This window comes from Teleopsis dalmanni, chromosome X, assembly GCF_002237135.1.
Source record: "Teleopsis dalmanni isolate 2A chromosome X, ASM223713v2, whole genome shotgun sequence".
In the NCBI taxonomy this organism is placed as follows: Eukaryota; Metazoa; Arthropoda; class Insecta; order Diptera; family Diopsidae; genus Teleopsis; species Teleopsis dalmanni.
Window position 1 is genome coordinate 41,470,000 of NC_051848.1, and position 16,742 is coordinate 41,486,741.

Sequence of the window (16,742 nt, forward strand, 5' to 3'; positions counted from 1 at the left end):
GCCGAAATGAAAAGCTACACAAGCCACAAGCTTGACCTGTAGCTCAAAGTTAATTAAGTAAAAAAAATTTATTTTATTCTCAGCACAAGTACGAGTTCGAGTAAATTGAGATAACTGCACTTATGTAGATATTTATTTATTGCACTTATTTATTATTTTTGGTTAAAAGTTTTCAAATTAATTTATTTATTTATTAAACATCTTATTAAATTTACACAATGGTAACACTTACTTTACCTAATTTTTATCTAATTCACCCTACTCGAAATTCTGATAAATAACAATATTCGCTGCCATACCGACATAATTGCCCTCAATTTACCATCAATTTACTCGAACTCGCATACGGCTTCAAAATGTTTATGAGCTGGAGTTGACGAATATACTTTATTATTTTTAAAAGTGCATATGTAAAACTTCTGTTGTAAATTGTTGTCATTAGTTTTTTATTCTAAATTTGGAATAAAATAAATTTAAGATAATGAACATTTTTAACTTCTTAAAACAATTATACTTTCTTAGGTGTACTTGACCGTAGTCCCTTAATAGTATGTTCGATGTTTATAATATTTAATAATGAAACGATATATTTACCCACTAAACTCATTTTCCCCTAATACATTTTATTGATCATTGGCAAAGATATGGCCACATTCAACTAAGTCAGTAAGTAAACCAGATAATAACAAGTAAATTATAATAAATAATATCAAAGGGAACTTTATTTATTCTTTGTTTGGATGATCTTTCGTTTTATAAGAAATCTCCAGTTGTGCCAACTTGCCCGCTTACTATATATCCGTCTACGTCGATATGTGTGTATAGCAAATTTAATAAAGTCATTTCGATTATAAACAACAACGAAAACTACTAAAATTAATAGCAATATAAATATTTATATATACGTCCATGAATTTTTTTAATAAATAAAAATAAAAACTATGATTAATTACGATATTGTAAAAGTTAATGAGTTTATTTTAAAAACTGAACCACAGCGCCATCTCTTGGGTTCTTAAGCTCATCAGCAGATACGATATTATTTAATAATTTCTGTAAGTTTTAGTATAAAAGTATCTGTTCATGTTGAAAAATTTTGAGTTTATTTGCCAATTTGTTTGTAAATACATTGTAAATACTTTTGAATTCTTAAATTATCTTTAAGATAAATTCAAATAATTTTATAAAAATAATAAATGTTATATTTTTCAAAGAAAAACAATTAATTCAAATAATATATAAAAATATAATGATATGAAAAACATTTTTAAAAATTTGGAAAATTAACGTAAATATAATGGATAATTTTTCATTAAAATAAAGCTTAAATAAACGATTACTAACATTATTTTCAATACAGAAAAAGATATTGAAATCATTCGAAACAGAACTGAAAAATAGATTTTCACCTGCAATAGTTTTTGAGTTATCATGCGAACCACTTAAAAAATTATTACCAAATAATTTACCCAATTTTAAAGACAAGCACTTCGTATGTTTAGTTTGTTTATATGCAAACATTGAAATCTTTTTTTAAACTAAAATAAATAATAATTTTTATTTTTATTACACAAAAAATGATTTTTAATTTAATTAAAGTAATTAATTCTGTTAATTCAACCACACGAATTTCTTCAAGTGAATAGCTGTCCTTAAGCGTTTGGCTATTAATTTTCAGTGCGAAATATATGATTGATCTGAAAATTAATTGCATATTTTTTATGAAATATTGATAAAAAATAAATAAAAACATATCATTTGTTTTGATTTAAAACAATAAACAAACATATTTTGCTCATATGATGAGCAATATTCTTGTGTCGATGCCAAAAATAGTCCCAAAGTTGAATTTATGTAAACGTATCAGGTAACAAATTGGCAAAATTTCCGTACAAAGTGACTGAAGACCAATGTCGGTTTAGCATGAATGATTAATATATAAAATATTTCAAAATTTGGTTTACTGATCCATTAGAATGAAGTGTTCATATGTATATCAAAACTGCAATATTAAATTTAAAAATGTCAATAAAATCCGGTATACTATAAGATAAGAACATGTATCAATTATTTAAATAATAAAGTTAGGTGAAGTTATACCGGTGATCCTTACTGGATCCACTTAGGCCTATTGGCTTATTGTGTTACCGTATATGTAAGAGAAACTTAGGGGTTGAAACCACCTAAAACCTTTGGGGAAGCCTAAAATGCTATTTATTATCAGGTTTTGTAATTGATCAAGAAAGGAAGCTCCTAAGGTATTGAGTCGTCGCCGTGCATTAGCTGCGACATATTTGATTGAAAGGGAGACCTAATCTTCTAGCATGGTTCTCTAGTTTACAGTGACCTGTAAGTAAACCTACCAAAAGACTGATATCTCAATTAGAATTTTGGATTTCTTTTAATCGGAACGTGGCCAGATTGCATACAAATGCCTGCCTAATTGATATTAGAAAAAAAATCACCATAAAATTGTTGATTACATGATTATTCAATTCATGTAGCTTAACACAGAAGTTATGTTGAAATTTATTTAACTTAATACTCAAGTCTCTCCAAAGATTTATATTCAGCTGATTTCAAACCGATTAAAATACAAACGTGGGAATTATAGCAATAATTTTCTTTTGCACATTTGGATAGAACATTATAAAATAGATGATAACAGAATTTTGAGCTCCCAGTGAAGATCTCATGTACTAGCAAACACTAACTAAAACTTACTCAACAGAAAAAGTTATTCCTTCAAAAGAATATTAAAATATTTTTTTGTTAAGGATATCTTAATCAAATGAATTTAAAAACCCCGATTTTCTACATAGCCCTGGTGGAAACCATACAGTCATAACACATGTGATTAGAAGCGTCATCTCCTTCCAACCAAAAAGGAATATTTTCTCATATCATGTTGAGATATTAACATAGGTTAAGATGACCCATCAGATAACCCACAGGTTTGACTACAAACATCTTTTTGTAATTGTGAACTACTCTTTAGGCTAATAGGTACTTAAAGTGATAATTCAGTTTCAATATTTTACGGACTATTTTTAAATTTATTTTGATTTCAACATGACCAAGCATCCAGCAAAATACAGTCCGGTTTTTGCTTGCCAGAAGGTGCATCGTATCGCAATATTTAGTCAAAACTCTTCAAAATAATTTTTAACGTTGAGAAGATATCTCCGAAAATGGACTTAACGATGAATTAAAGCAAAATGAAGTATATGTTAGAATGTTAGAAATGTACATCGTAATAACGCCCAGCTAGTAGCTGGCGATTAATTTTTAAATCTGTCAAGGATTTTAACTACCTTGACAAACAACAATGATGTCCGCCAAGAGATCAGATAAAGAATCATCATTGCCAATACGCTCTATTATGGGTTCAGTATAAAATAAGGATGTTAAGTTCATTCTACCTGTAATTGTGTAAAATCAGCGACAGATTTAAAGAGAAATATTCTTAGTGTTTTATCATGCTATTGACATAACTTAGTTATGTCGTTATAATGGATAAAGATGCTTCAGCGAAAAAAGTATTTGAAACGGTAGTTGGAGGAAGAAGCCGTAGAAATAGACCGTATTTCCGGTTGAGGGAGCACTAAATACACTTTACATACAAGACTGGAGGAGCAAAGAGTCCTGCTTCAGGTCGAAATCCGGTAACCAATTGTGATGACCCTTTAAGTAAATACGTAAGTAATGCGTTAATTGTTGCTAACTATTTGTAAATTTACATATGTGGACGCCATGGTAAAACCTAAATATCTGCTTGACTGCCAATTAATATTCAGTAGCGTGAATGCTTGATTGAAAGACGAATAATCACTTAAGAATTCATTGATTTTCTGAATAAGGTAGGCTGACACATAAGCAGTTGTGACTTCATTGCACCTTCTAGTGAGGACCAACCACAATACTGTCTTAAACTAGTTTTAATAGTTTTAACAAAAATCCCAATGTTTGGATTATCTTTACTAAAATTGAAAGAATCGTATCATTTTTGAAGCATCATTTGAATAAATGATTTTGTAAAAGAATCAATTCTAACCAATTTTTAGTTGTAGGCTTTGTGATTGAATTCGATTAGGACACGGAGATTAAGTTGTAAAGTTCTGGATACTAGCTTAAGTGTATTATAAAAACACTTCATATAAATATAAACCATTCTAAATTAAAGTCACCAGAGATATTAAAATAATATTAGCATTCTTTGTGTACATTGTTTAGTCAAACCAAATGTTCCAAAAAGTTAAATGTTGCATTATAGCTATAGAATATAGAAATTATGATTCAACTATGTTAATAAATGCTCTACTTCAATGAACAAACACTACAATCAATCTGAACAGAACATTATCTTATATTGTTTGGATGGTCTTCTGAAATTTTCCTGACTATATAACACAAATTAAAATAAAAAATCTTTCCCGTATATACCGAGATACTGGATATTGAAAAATTTATTCAGAAATCCCCAATATCTCAATAACGATTAATCCTAATAACTTAAATATAGATATAGTTTTTACAAGTGAATTTAAAATTTCTATAACTTTGATCAAATCAAAACTTTATATGTTTGTTGTTACCCATTTCTTTTCAATAAGATATCAGATCAAATACTAAGGATTCGGATTTATCTCCCTCCATAGAAACAATAAGAACTGTAGTTTGGAATAATAGTGAAAATACATATATTGAAATCCATACCTTTTTCAGTTTAATGGACGACATCAATTTGTAAATATTTACGTATATATCTGTCAAACTTATACATTATCTTTGGACGGACAGACGGCTGTGATCATATCCGTTCGGATATTGACACCAGTACAGATTATATACATATATATATGTATATATAATTTGAAAATGTGCGAGCGCACACATTGCTTTCTAATGTCCATTTTGCTTTGGACCAACGAAAATTTACCCTACAACATGTTTTTGTCACTATAAATATCAGAGAGATTTTCAAAATAGCGATTTTTGGCACGATGAGACTAATCTGCGCCCGTTGTCGCAATATCACCAACAATTGGAAGACGCCAGCACTTTTTCACAATTAAATGCTATAAGTGGGAGGCGGTTGGAGAAGCACAATGCAGCCCAATGAAATTTAAGTAGCTCACCTTGAACGATTCAAATTTACATCTCTTTAACAATTTTAAATAGTTGGAAGAGAAAATATTTGTGACTTCTAATATATTTGATATATCTGATATATGCATATATTTTATATACTAAATAAAACACTATATCTGAGCTTAGATTATCTCATAATCACCATATGATATTTGATATAGAGATTAGAAAATCATCGTTTACGTACAATACATATTTGCAAAATGGACTTAATAGTTTGTCAAAGAAGAGAAATTGCATTCAAAACTGGCTTATCTCTTCACTTAAATTTACATATATATATTCTATTGAAATTTAATATCACTTTCTAATAGTACCTTATTCAGCTCCACTGACAGGTGTCGATTTAGGACCACTTTAAGAGAATTTGTTTAATGTGCATATATATTATTTTCTATAAGATAATTTGGAAAGATATAAATCTTCTTTGTTATAAGATTTTTGGAGACATCTAAATAGATCATTTATATAAAATGATCTCATAAGAATTTACCGTCTGTCAATTTATTAGGCTGGTTATTCCTAAATAGCTTTTTTAAGAACTTTAAGGCTAGCGCTTTTTTCTACAGTTTCTATAGCTTAGAACTTTATATTTTAAATAAGGTGAAACAGAAAACTTAAAATAAGAAAACAGTGAACGCTCGATTTAAAATAATTAAACGTCAATCGCCGAATCGGCCTCAAATCGGATTAGGGCATCAAGGAAATTAATGTTGAAACAAGTACACTTCCTTAACCGAAAATCTAATAAGTTTTTAGTTACGCCATCTTGACAGGGATTAATTATAATTCCTTTTTTTAAATATTTTTTAAAAGATACTTCAAAAATTGGTACATCTATCAAATAACCAAAATAATCTATGGAGCAGCACAGTTTCGTGTCCGAACACAATACTGTATATTGGTTTGACAAATTTGAAATTGTCTTCTATTATTTGGCTAATATTTTTTTTTAAGAACTTCTGTAGAAAAATAAAAAAGCTTTTATATCAGTAAAAATTTGAAGCAAAAATCTCAAGAAATTAGAGATATACATATCTTCCCATAGACCAGGACTGTCCAGACCAGATGCGATCGCGGACCAATAGCAATCACTGTACAGATTGGAAGGCCACAAAAACAAATGCACACGTTCATAGTTGTTTTCGACAAAAATAATGACACGGCTATAATGTTAAATTTAGTTTTATTAATTTATCAATTTAAATTCAGTTACTTGGTATACTATAGTACATCAAAAGAATACTCGCATAACTGTAGTGGATTAAAAACATGCCCTGTTTTGGACAATGCTACTATAGACAGTCAGTAAATTTTAAAAACCGTAGTTAGAATTATGAGCTTATAAGCTTAAGAATTATAAGCTTATAAGCTTATATGCCAACCAAGAATAATAATATTAGTAACTTAAAAATTTGATTTTTTTTATAGTGCATAACTTGAAATATAATGTATTAAAAATAATAACTTTTCCATTTCTATGGATTTATATCATATACATATATGCTTGTTTTATGCATATTATAAAGTTAACAACTCAGCGACTCCATTTTGACTTCTTATGTTGTTGTTTCTTAGACGATGGAGTCTAGATTTTCCTGCTACTATTATAAGTGTATGCCCTTCTGTAGACTTTAGCAGTTGTTTTGTCTTCGTGCTTTCCGCTCAGACTTCTGCTTCATATATGAATATTGAACTCACTATTGTCTTTTATGCACATATTGTGCTTTTAACAAAAATCCTAATAGTCGTGCGCATTTTGGGTATCTCTCTTTATATATCTTTTATTTGTATAATGTACCGACCACTGGGTATCATTATTCATATGCTTAAATATTGAAGTGACATTACTTGTTGCAACCTGTATTTTATTGGTACTTTTAAAATTATTATCATTTTAGTACTCTCAGTTTGTATTTCTATTTTATATATCCCACCACTTATAATAGAATAGTGAAATAGCTCTTGAAGATCGTACTCGCAGTCAGTTTTCAAAGCAGTGTTATCTGCATAGCATACGAGTATGATTGACATGTGTTAGTTGTCTTCTGAGTTATTTGTTATTTGCTATTATCTTCTTCTGATATAAATTAATCTATTGTGAGGTTAAATAATTACAATCCAGCAAATTTTCTGGTCTTATTCCGGTAAAGCATTCAATAGTAGTAGTAAAATATTTGTTTCGTACCACTGTCTTTTTAAAATCTATTGAGGAGCATTTCTTTCTTTCTTCTATTGCATTCAATACATTCTTAATTGATTTTTAAAAATTCACAACTATGGACGTATGTATTTGTTTCTGCAGTCCCTTAATATATACAGTGATTTATATTGGTCAGCGATCGCATCTAGTCTGGACAGCCCTGTTATAGTATATTCATTCAATAGAAGTTAATAGTGTGTTCCAAATCTAAATAAAAGCAACATTTATATAATATTAATTAGAAATCAACAGTTTCAGAGAAATTTGCAAATAGGGAAGCATAATTTCAAAAAATTCGTATTGACAAACGCGATATTTGAATATTGAACGCAAGTCTGTTTTTGGAATCGGATCTTTACCACCAATTACTATATTTAATGTCTATACTAAACAGAAATTTCAATATTAAATATATCTTTGAAAATATCAACACAAAAAAGTTGAAAAAATCTACACACAATACAATACCTATGTTTACAGTTACACACTCGTATATTTTAAATGTTGGCAATAAACCTGATAAAAAATCGATATATATGTACAATCAATATCAGAAAATAACTAAATCAACAAGTTTAGCAAAAGTGAAATCATTTAATTTTCACTTTTATTCACCAAAGTCCACCACTCCACCAAGTTCCATACGTAATAATCGGAAGTGCACTTTAGTACTCATAAACCCATAAACAATGAGCCGTATTTGTTTACGCGGTGATTTTCAATCATTTCATCCAAAAAACACATGGATTGCTTATTTTCCATACAGTTTTTATTTTATATGTACTTAAAGTCTATATCTTATGTTTTCTGGTTAACAACAATTGATTTAACCGTAACGTATATTTATTTTCATACCCTGCAAACAAGTACTATGCTCTGAAAAATATGTATTAAGTTTGGTAAGGTGTTTGTAACACATACCATATATAGAATGGAAAGATGAGTCGAATTTTTTGTCCTATCGTTTTGAATGAATAAAAATTTTCAAAAATATTTTAATATTTTAATACGGAATATATGTTAATACAGAAGATTATATCGACAAATGGATGAAATTGATTAACTTTACCATATCAAATCCCCTCACATAATAACTGCCGACTATTATTTTATATTTTCAAGTATCTGTTCTAATATTGGTTAAACAAATATATTAAATAAACAGTAAGTAATTAATTTGTAACAAAACCATCAATGTAAAGGGTATTAACTTTTCCACAAACCCAGAGTTGACTTTCTTTCTTATTTAGTGTGAAAATCAGTCGTAACAAAAAAGACCATAATCGATTACAGGAACAAACCTAATCTTATCTCCAAAAGTTGACACAACTAATTTATATTGTTTAACGGCTGAAAAGCATGTCATCAACCAACAAAATACATGGGTTCACTAGTCGATCCGGTTAATAAATCATTTGGAACCTTATCTCCATACAATTTCCAGCGTGAGAATTGCGCAGGATGCTAGACATGAAGTATCTATGTGAACAACTGAAAGGTTGATTTCTTCAGTTGAGTACTGTACGCGGCTAATTAACGTTGTTCGCGGAACATGGGTTATTGGACGGAATTAAGATCCTGGTTATTAAAAGATCCTGGCAAATTAATACGCTATTTAGTTTTATTTGTTTGCATTATAATTGTGATTACACAGGTGTGATTTCATTAAATGTAATGTGAGATTAAAACATTACTTATTCATTGATTATTTTTAGTATTCAAGTAATAATTCTTGTGAAAAAAAAATATAAATTACTATATCTTGTTTAAGATTTTTAGTATATAACACTAAAATTTCTCAAATTATGGATTTTAATATTTTATAAATAACTAATTTTTTTTTTATCTTTCGTTTTTCTGTTCTAACACTTCGTACGATCCAAGTTGAGATTTGAACACTAGAAGATCATTGCAATCAATACTAAGTACTCGACTAAATCTTATTTAAATTGTATTTTTAAATTCTTATGTAAAAATATAGTTAATTAATAACTCATGATCACCATTACAAGCACATGATTTCTTATTAAAATGGAAATACTGGTACGCCCCTGAATGCATTAGAGTGATTATCAAAGTAACATTTGACGAAGAAACCTTCAGTGTGAAAAGAGTATGGACAGTTCATCAAAAGGATATTAATTCAGTAAAAGAGATATAAATAAATTCCACAATTTCCTCCTTAGTTTTCCTTTACGAATTGATCTATCGCCTATTTATCTATACAAACTATTTTCTCTTTTTTTATGACAGATCTAAGAAATTTAGTCCGTAGACATTTTAGAAATGAATTTTGTCCAAATGACTGAAATCGGATAAATAAAAGTCATAGCTGCTATAAAAACAAGTTTATACATGTGTCTTTAGAGTAATTCCCAAACACGAATATTCTGCAACTCAATATTAAAATTAGGAATAGGTTATTTACATTACCTCTAGCTTTTCCATCGAAAGGTTATATTTTCCCCGGATATTTCAATTCCTTGTCTTCAAGAGTATTTCGCAGATTTTATAGATTAGTATTATGGGACTTACTATTTCATTGTAGTGATATTTATTCTAAGAATCATATGTGCATATATATATGAAGCAGATATCGAAGTCCAAATATGCAAACTACGCTTGATTGGGCTTGCGCTGCAAAAATCAAGCAAGGCGCAGTCTACAAATGGAGTCTTCTACAAAATGGATGGTCGTATAAAAGCGCTATCAAAAACATGAAGACAAAGGATAAATGTCGGATTTGCCGCTGCATACTATTCATGGAACGACATTAGCTATATAGCATACAATTGAACGAAATTCAAAGCATTGGGGTTAACCATGCTAAATTAATGAAGTCAAGAATATGAAACCTCTTAGAATAAGTCATCTAATATATTCCGAAGCCTGGTTTATTGCAGTTCAGTACTTCTTTTTTTACTCCGTAAATCGTTAAAAAAGTGTGACTAAGCATACTATTAGCTTTTATATCGGATGTGATTAAAGAGTCTAGTATATTACTTGTAGGTTTGTAATTTGAAGCATTCAAAGTGTTCTCTCTCTCTCTCTCTTTCTCTCAAAATTAATAAATAATATATGAATTGCATGAAAAAATTTGTACGATATAATATAGATTTATTTACTACTATTCGACAAATGTTGAAAGATTATTAAAGGCATTATGTTTAAAGTTCAGTGCATTCAATTAAATATCCAGAGAATGATTTAGCAACAAAATAATTGTACAGATTAATGGATTACGTCTTCTCAAAGTTAGCAGTTCCTATTTTTAAAAGGCGTGCATTATAATAAATGATCTGTTTGATTTTTCTATGTATTTGTTCTGTTTGTTGCAAATGTTATAGAATACCTACGGTGTAGCAAGCTTATAAAAACATAGATATATGCACAATACACAGTATTGAAATAAGGAATGTGTACAAGAACAGCAACTAAAGTAAGATGTACTCGAAAATAGTTGAAGCAGTTTTATAAAAATGTTGCTCCCGAGGCGGACTTAACATTTAAATCCATGGGTTAGATCATATGTGGTCAGATGCGGACCGTACTAATCTGATTTGGTTCAGTGTGAATTTTTTCTGTTTTCAAAGCTATAGTTACCATGGATGGAATTGAAGTCTTTACTTCAATTCAACTTACAAAAAATATTATATATAAAGCTTGATACGCAAACATTATCGTATTAATATATTATGACCACATGAATCCAAAACAAATTTGAATTGATTGTTGATTTTTCTGTGGTTTGTTTAAAAATTTTGGATATTTTTTTTATACGGAATGTGCACTAAATCCAGAAGCTGTCAAAGAAGCAGATTCCTAACTAACACAACTAGTAAATTAAAAATCAATTTGATATATTTATTTTTTTAGCTTTATGAGTGCTTCTCGAAACTGCAGAACCCCCCAATTTCCACACATTCATATTATAATTTAAATGACACCATTGAAATGCCCGCAGTAACAATTTGCAGGGAACCTCCTTATAAGGAAGCAGTATTAAGTGTAAGTTTACGTTTAAATACTTAAAATAATTGATTCCTATTTTATTACGTATTATTATATTAAATGCTAATTTTTGTATTAAATCAATATTAAGTAACACTGCTCTTTCTCTCTCTCTCACTGTACCATATATATTATATGGTACTATATATCAGGAACCTTTTATTTACAATCATTTTTAAAATTGATAATATTTTATCACACAGTTTCATTTCATTTAATAATATTATAATTAATTTAAAATATCATAAATTGTATTTTATAAAACAGAATATATCAAAATCCGTTTGCTCCCATCCAAGGTTTACAAATTGTTGGGCTAATTATCCATATGGAGAAGTAGCTATGGACGAATTTTTCATGAATTCAACATATGATCTTGAGGAAACATTTTCCTATCCACAATACGGGCTTGATGGTCTAATGGATAGTGAGTCTCTATCATATATTATTAATTAGTTTTTAATTTAGATTTCTATTAAGGCTTCTATATTAATTATTATATTTCACAAAAAGATTTAGAAATTACGAGTAGTATACATTTTAATATGGGTCGTTGCCATACGTTGAGACCTAAAATTGCACTAAAGCGCACAACTAAGGAATCCGGTTATTCTGTAATGCTCACACATCACATTAATCCTAACAACAACAATAAATACTATGAAAAGGATCCGGGTTGGCATATATTTCTTCACGATTATAGAGAAAATTTTACTGGTAAATGTTAAATTTTCGTTCTGGATTTAATTAAAAAAATTTTTTCTTTAGAAATTAATATGAAAGGTTCTGGGCGTGTAGAATATGTGTTTGCAGAAATTAATGAAGAAATAGAAATAAAATTACAAAGTCAATTCTTTTCAAATGTAGAAACTCGTACTGAATCTTGTTCCAGAGTGGAAGGATACAGCGATTTAAAGGTAAGCCGTTAAAAACACACTAGGATCAAAAAAAATGTATACTTACTTTTAGGGCAGGCTATATGTGTTTATATTATAAAAAATTTATAAATAGTATCAAGGCATTAAATTATACATATATAACGTTATAAAATATTTATTATATATGGTTGATATGTATTGTTAATACTACTGCAATGAATAAGAACTTGCAGTTGAGATATGCATTAATATCTTGATTTAATAAAACTATTATATATATATTATAATTATATAAATTAAGTTCAACATTAAATAATGATTTCAATAGCATTGAACTATTATATATACTATTATATAACTCTTTTACTTTTTAAAAATAAAAAAAATAATTCAAAAAAAGTTTGCTATTAAAATAACAATAATACTTTACTCACTATTTAGTGTGGTGAAGTCTGCATTTGGAAAAATTTATCTAAAATGTCGAACTGTACAGGTCCATGGATGCATGAAGTACCAGAAGATGATTGTGAAAACTATAAATCAATGAAAAATTTGACAATCGAATATGGCAAGTAAGATTAATGCGACTATATTGCTTGGGTTTTTAACTGATTTTTGGTGTTGTACTTTTTACCAGAGTCTACAACGGAGATCGTGAAATTTACTGCGACTGCATGCAACCTTGTGTATCTCGCATATATTCCACATATATTCAAAACCGTAAAAATTATAACCAAACCGATCTATCGACACAAGTGTGGATTTATTATACAACAAAATTAATTTCAGTAATGTGCATTTTTTACCTTTAGAAGAAATTCATAAATATTGTCACTATTATCACTATTATTTTTAGCAGATGATTGAAGAGAGACCAAGTTACGACACTACACAATTCATAGCCGATATTGGCGGTTCACTTGGATTTTTGCTGGGCCTATCAGTTTTAGGCTTGATAGGCATTTTAGAGAACGTAAAGAAAAATGTTTGAATTAATATTTTCTGTTATATAAAAAAATATTTTTCAGTTAACATTATTCTTTTGTGGAGGTGTTATAAAGAAATTTCAAATGAAAAATGAGAAGCGTCAGAAACTCGAATCGGATCAGCAATCTCAGCAAAGTGACGAAACCGTCGATGTTGCCACAATTTACAAAACCAAACACACGAAAAAAACGCCTGTTTAATATTAAATTATTTATAAAATATAATATTTATTATTAATACTAAAGTTTGTAAATATATTACCAACATACATTTATAAAAAGTACAGACTACTTTTAACAAAACTTATTGTTGTTGTTGTAAATTGTCAGTACACAACAATACTGTGAAGCAAAAAAACTTTTTACTTTAGGGGGAAGAAAAATGGGATTTGTGGCAAACAAATGAAGCAATAAGGACGAGTGATATTTATAGCTTATATATAGTATTAACGGTTAAGAACATTATAATAAAACTAAAGTTTATGGAGACGTCTGTGTATATTATTTAGGTTATACTTGTGATCCCTTGTAGATTCACTTAGGCCTCTCGGCCAATTGTGGTGTATTTTATTTACACTTATAAAAATTATTCTATTAAATAAATATCACCAAGGTAACCGTCAGGCTAAAGAGCTGGTTCTCCCCTATAGTTATAATAAGATATCCTCCTTTAGCAGAACAGAGTTGAGGTTGCTAGTGGGATATCTAACGGGTCACCATGGGCTACGTTACCACCTCAACAAATTGGGCCTATCCGAAGAGATAGATTGTAGACTCTGCTTGGAGGTAGAGGAGACAACCAGCCACATTCTATGTGACTGCCCAGCTTTGATCTGGGCCAGGAGGAGATCACTGGGTCGGGAACTACTAGCACCTTCCGACATTAGGAGGTTCTCAACAACCGACATTCTGGCCTTCATCCGAAAGGCGGAATGTCTTTTGTTCAGTTAGGGTCTGTTGTAGCACAAAAGATCAATCATGGTCGCGGTGCTCTGCTCAAATGGGAACTAATACCCTGTTCTTTCTTATCTCTCTTATCTAAATATCACCAAACTTTTTGGCATTGAGCACACATTTGTCATAGACCCAGTCTTTTCATATTTATTCACAATTTTGATTATAATACGGTCAGATTCATTATTCACCGCATTTCACTCTGGAATATATTCACTATACTCTGCTCGTTCTACACGAAATTACATGCAACAACACTTTGACCGTTTTTTGAACAACCAGTAAAATGGCAAGTCTGAAACTAAATATCTGATGTTTTAACTCATATAGTTCTTTCTAATAAATATACTAAAACAGTACTGCAGATTCTACAGCATGAAATGGGTAAACGTTTTTACACAACTTTAACATAATGAATCAACACTTTTTATACAAAAATAACGAATAAAATACAGGATAAGGTTCAAAATATTATTGTGCAATTATTTAAGTGGTAGTCAAGCCATACACTTTTTCCATTCTAGTAACCAGTAACCATTATTAACTTTTTCCTGGTTAACATCGCGACATAGTCTTTACTTCAAAACTTTTCACTATATTACTCCTCTGTTTTGATTATCTTTATATCCGGAATGTAGTGGCATAAAAACTATAGTATCTACCATGGCAAAGTTTAGTGAATAATCCTGATTTTTAATTGATTCAGTAGATAGACAACTAATTAAGGATGTTCTTTTTTAGACTATGGACAGTTTGAAGAATGTCCGTATGAATATAATTATTTGCATAAGTACACAAAAAGGATCTAGTGGATGAAATCGCATGATCTTGCGGAATACACGACGGAAACGTGAAACTATGAAATAAATGTAGGGTTTGTAGCACCGTCTTGCTGAAATCATATATCTACATCCATATTTTCAATTTCATTTGTGTTGCAATGTTATAATCACATCTGAGTTTGTTTCTCTTAAAGCATTATATCCACTTATAGAAAAATACAAATATTATTTAGGTGATCTAATGTACTTAACCATATTTTAAATATTTAAATATATAATAAAATATAATATATAATAAATAAAGTAAGATTCTTTACATACCAATTATTTTATTAATGAAATATATTTTTATAACATAGTATTTTTTTTAAATCGATTTTAACATCTAATTGATTTTCATTCAAATTATTTAAATAGCATCATATTTATCTGAGGTTTGTATCGCATCGAACGCATATTTTATTTTCCATCAGAAACAAATCGTCTCACATCGAAAGAGTATGCAAGCGCTTCTGTCGCTAACAGGATAAAGACAACCACTAAAAACAAATTATTGAGGATTGGTAGTAGATTAATCAATACTTTATATTAATTTTATATGTTTTTAGGTATCTCTAAGACAATCGCAAGTATTAACTCACCAGAACAGAGAATAATTTTAGTTTTCTGTATGAACAACATTTTACTTTCGTACTGGAAATCGTTCAGTAGAGCATTGGCTTATATAGAAAAATCTTTGAGTTTATGTCGTGCTAAATTGGATAATTCAAATCTATTATTTTTATATTTTTTGCACGATTTACACGTAAAACTCTTGTGATTTTTACAATTAAAGATAACGTTTAATTTATATAATAAAGGTTATTAATTTTAAATATATGAAATAAATAGACTGCTTTTTAATAGACTACTGACTACTGTACTATCTAATAATTGTACAAATTTTCTTACTCCAAATATATATTCCCCACACCCTTCACCAAATCCCAATCTACCGTTTATTCATGCCCATGCTTTCTGACTTAAATAAACTTAGCTTGCTCGGTATTAAGCCACTTGCTCTTATCTCCCTCCCTTTTTATTACTGGAATGAAGTTTCCACAATGCTGTGGAAATTTTCTCCACACATTCCTAAGAGGTGGTTTTAGTGGGTTCAAGTATCACATTGTGGGCTTCGATGCATCTACAAATATATATTAACTTGATCATGCAGAAAAAACTATTATCTTAAAACATCGATTATAGTATAAAATTAAATGCTATTATAATAGCAGTTTCATTTCCAATTCTTTCCACTACGCACTATAGCTCTTAGTTAGCTGAAAGATTTGATTGACTTTCTGTTGATTGTCTTTCTCCATGTAGTCTTTGATCGACCTCAATTTCCCTAGAATTCATTCTAGAGCGGCTTGTGCGATTTCGCTAAAGGGTTTGCGTAGCGTATAGCGCAACAACCTATATTTTCTTTTTACGATTTGTTTATCAACATGAAGAATATAGGCGTGGTAGAAAGTGATTCCTGTGAATGAAATCAAATAGGTAAAATAAGGTCCACAGCAATTACGAGGTTTATAAATACCAGTAGTCTAGAATTGTTTTAGTTGGGCATCTAGGCGCACAATAAATCTTTTAGGTCGGGGTGTATTAATAATGGTAGGTACTACTATCGTCTTGATTACAACTTTAGTATAATGTTAACATTAAAAAGAAACATGTGATAACCATTATTAAGAATTTGCACTAGCAAAGAAATGTTTTTTAAATTGATTAAACTGTG

General features: G+C 29.4%; 1 protein-coding gene across 1 annotated transcript; it reads left to right on the plus strand.

The window, feature by feature from the left end:
- Positions 1-8,906: 8,906 nt before the first annotated feature.
- Positions 8,907-13,430, plus strand: LOC119688336. Its single transcript, XM_038103014.1, has 9 exons — positions 8,907-9,008; positions 11,231-11,362; positions 11,633-11,792; positions 11,879-12,082; positions 12,134-12,282; positions 12,685-12,815; positions 12,881-13,031; positions 13,103-13,216; positions 13,272-13,430. The coding sequence occupies exons 1-9, from the start codon at positions 8,907-8,909 to the stop codon at positions 13,428-13,430; spliced, it is 1,302 nt and encodes a 433-aa protein (XP_037958942.1).
- Positions 13,431-16,742: the final 3,312 nt, after the last annotated feature.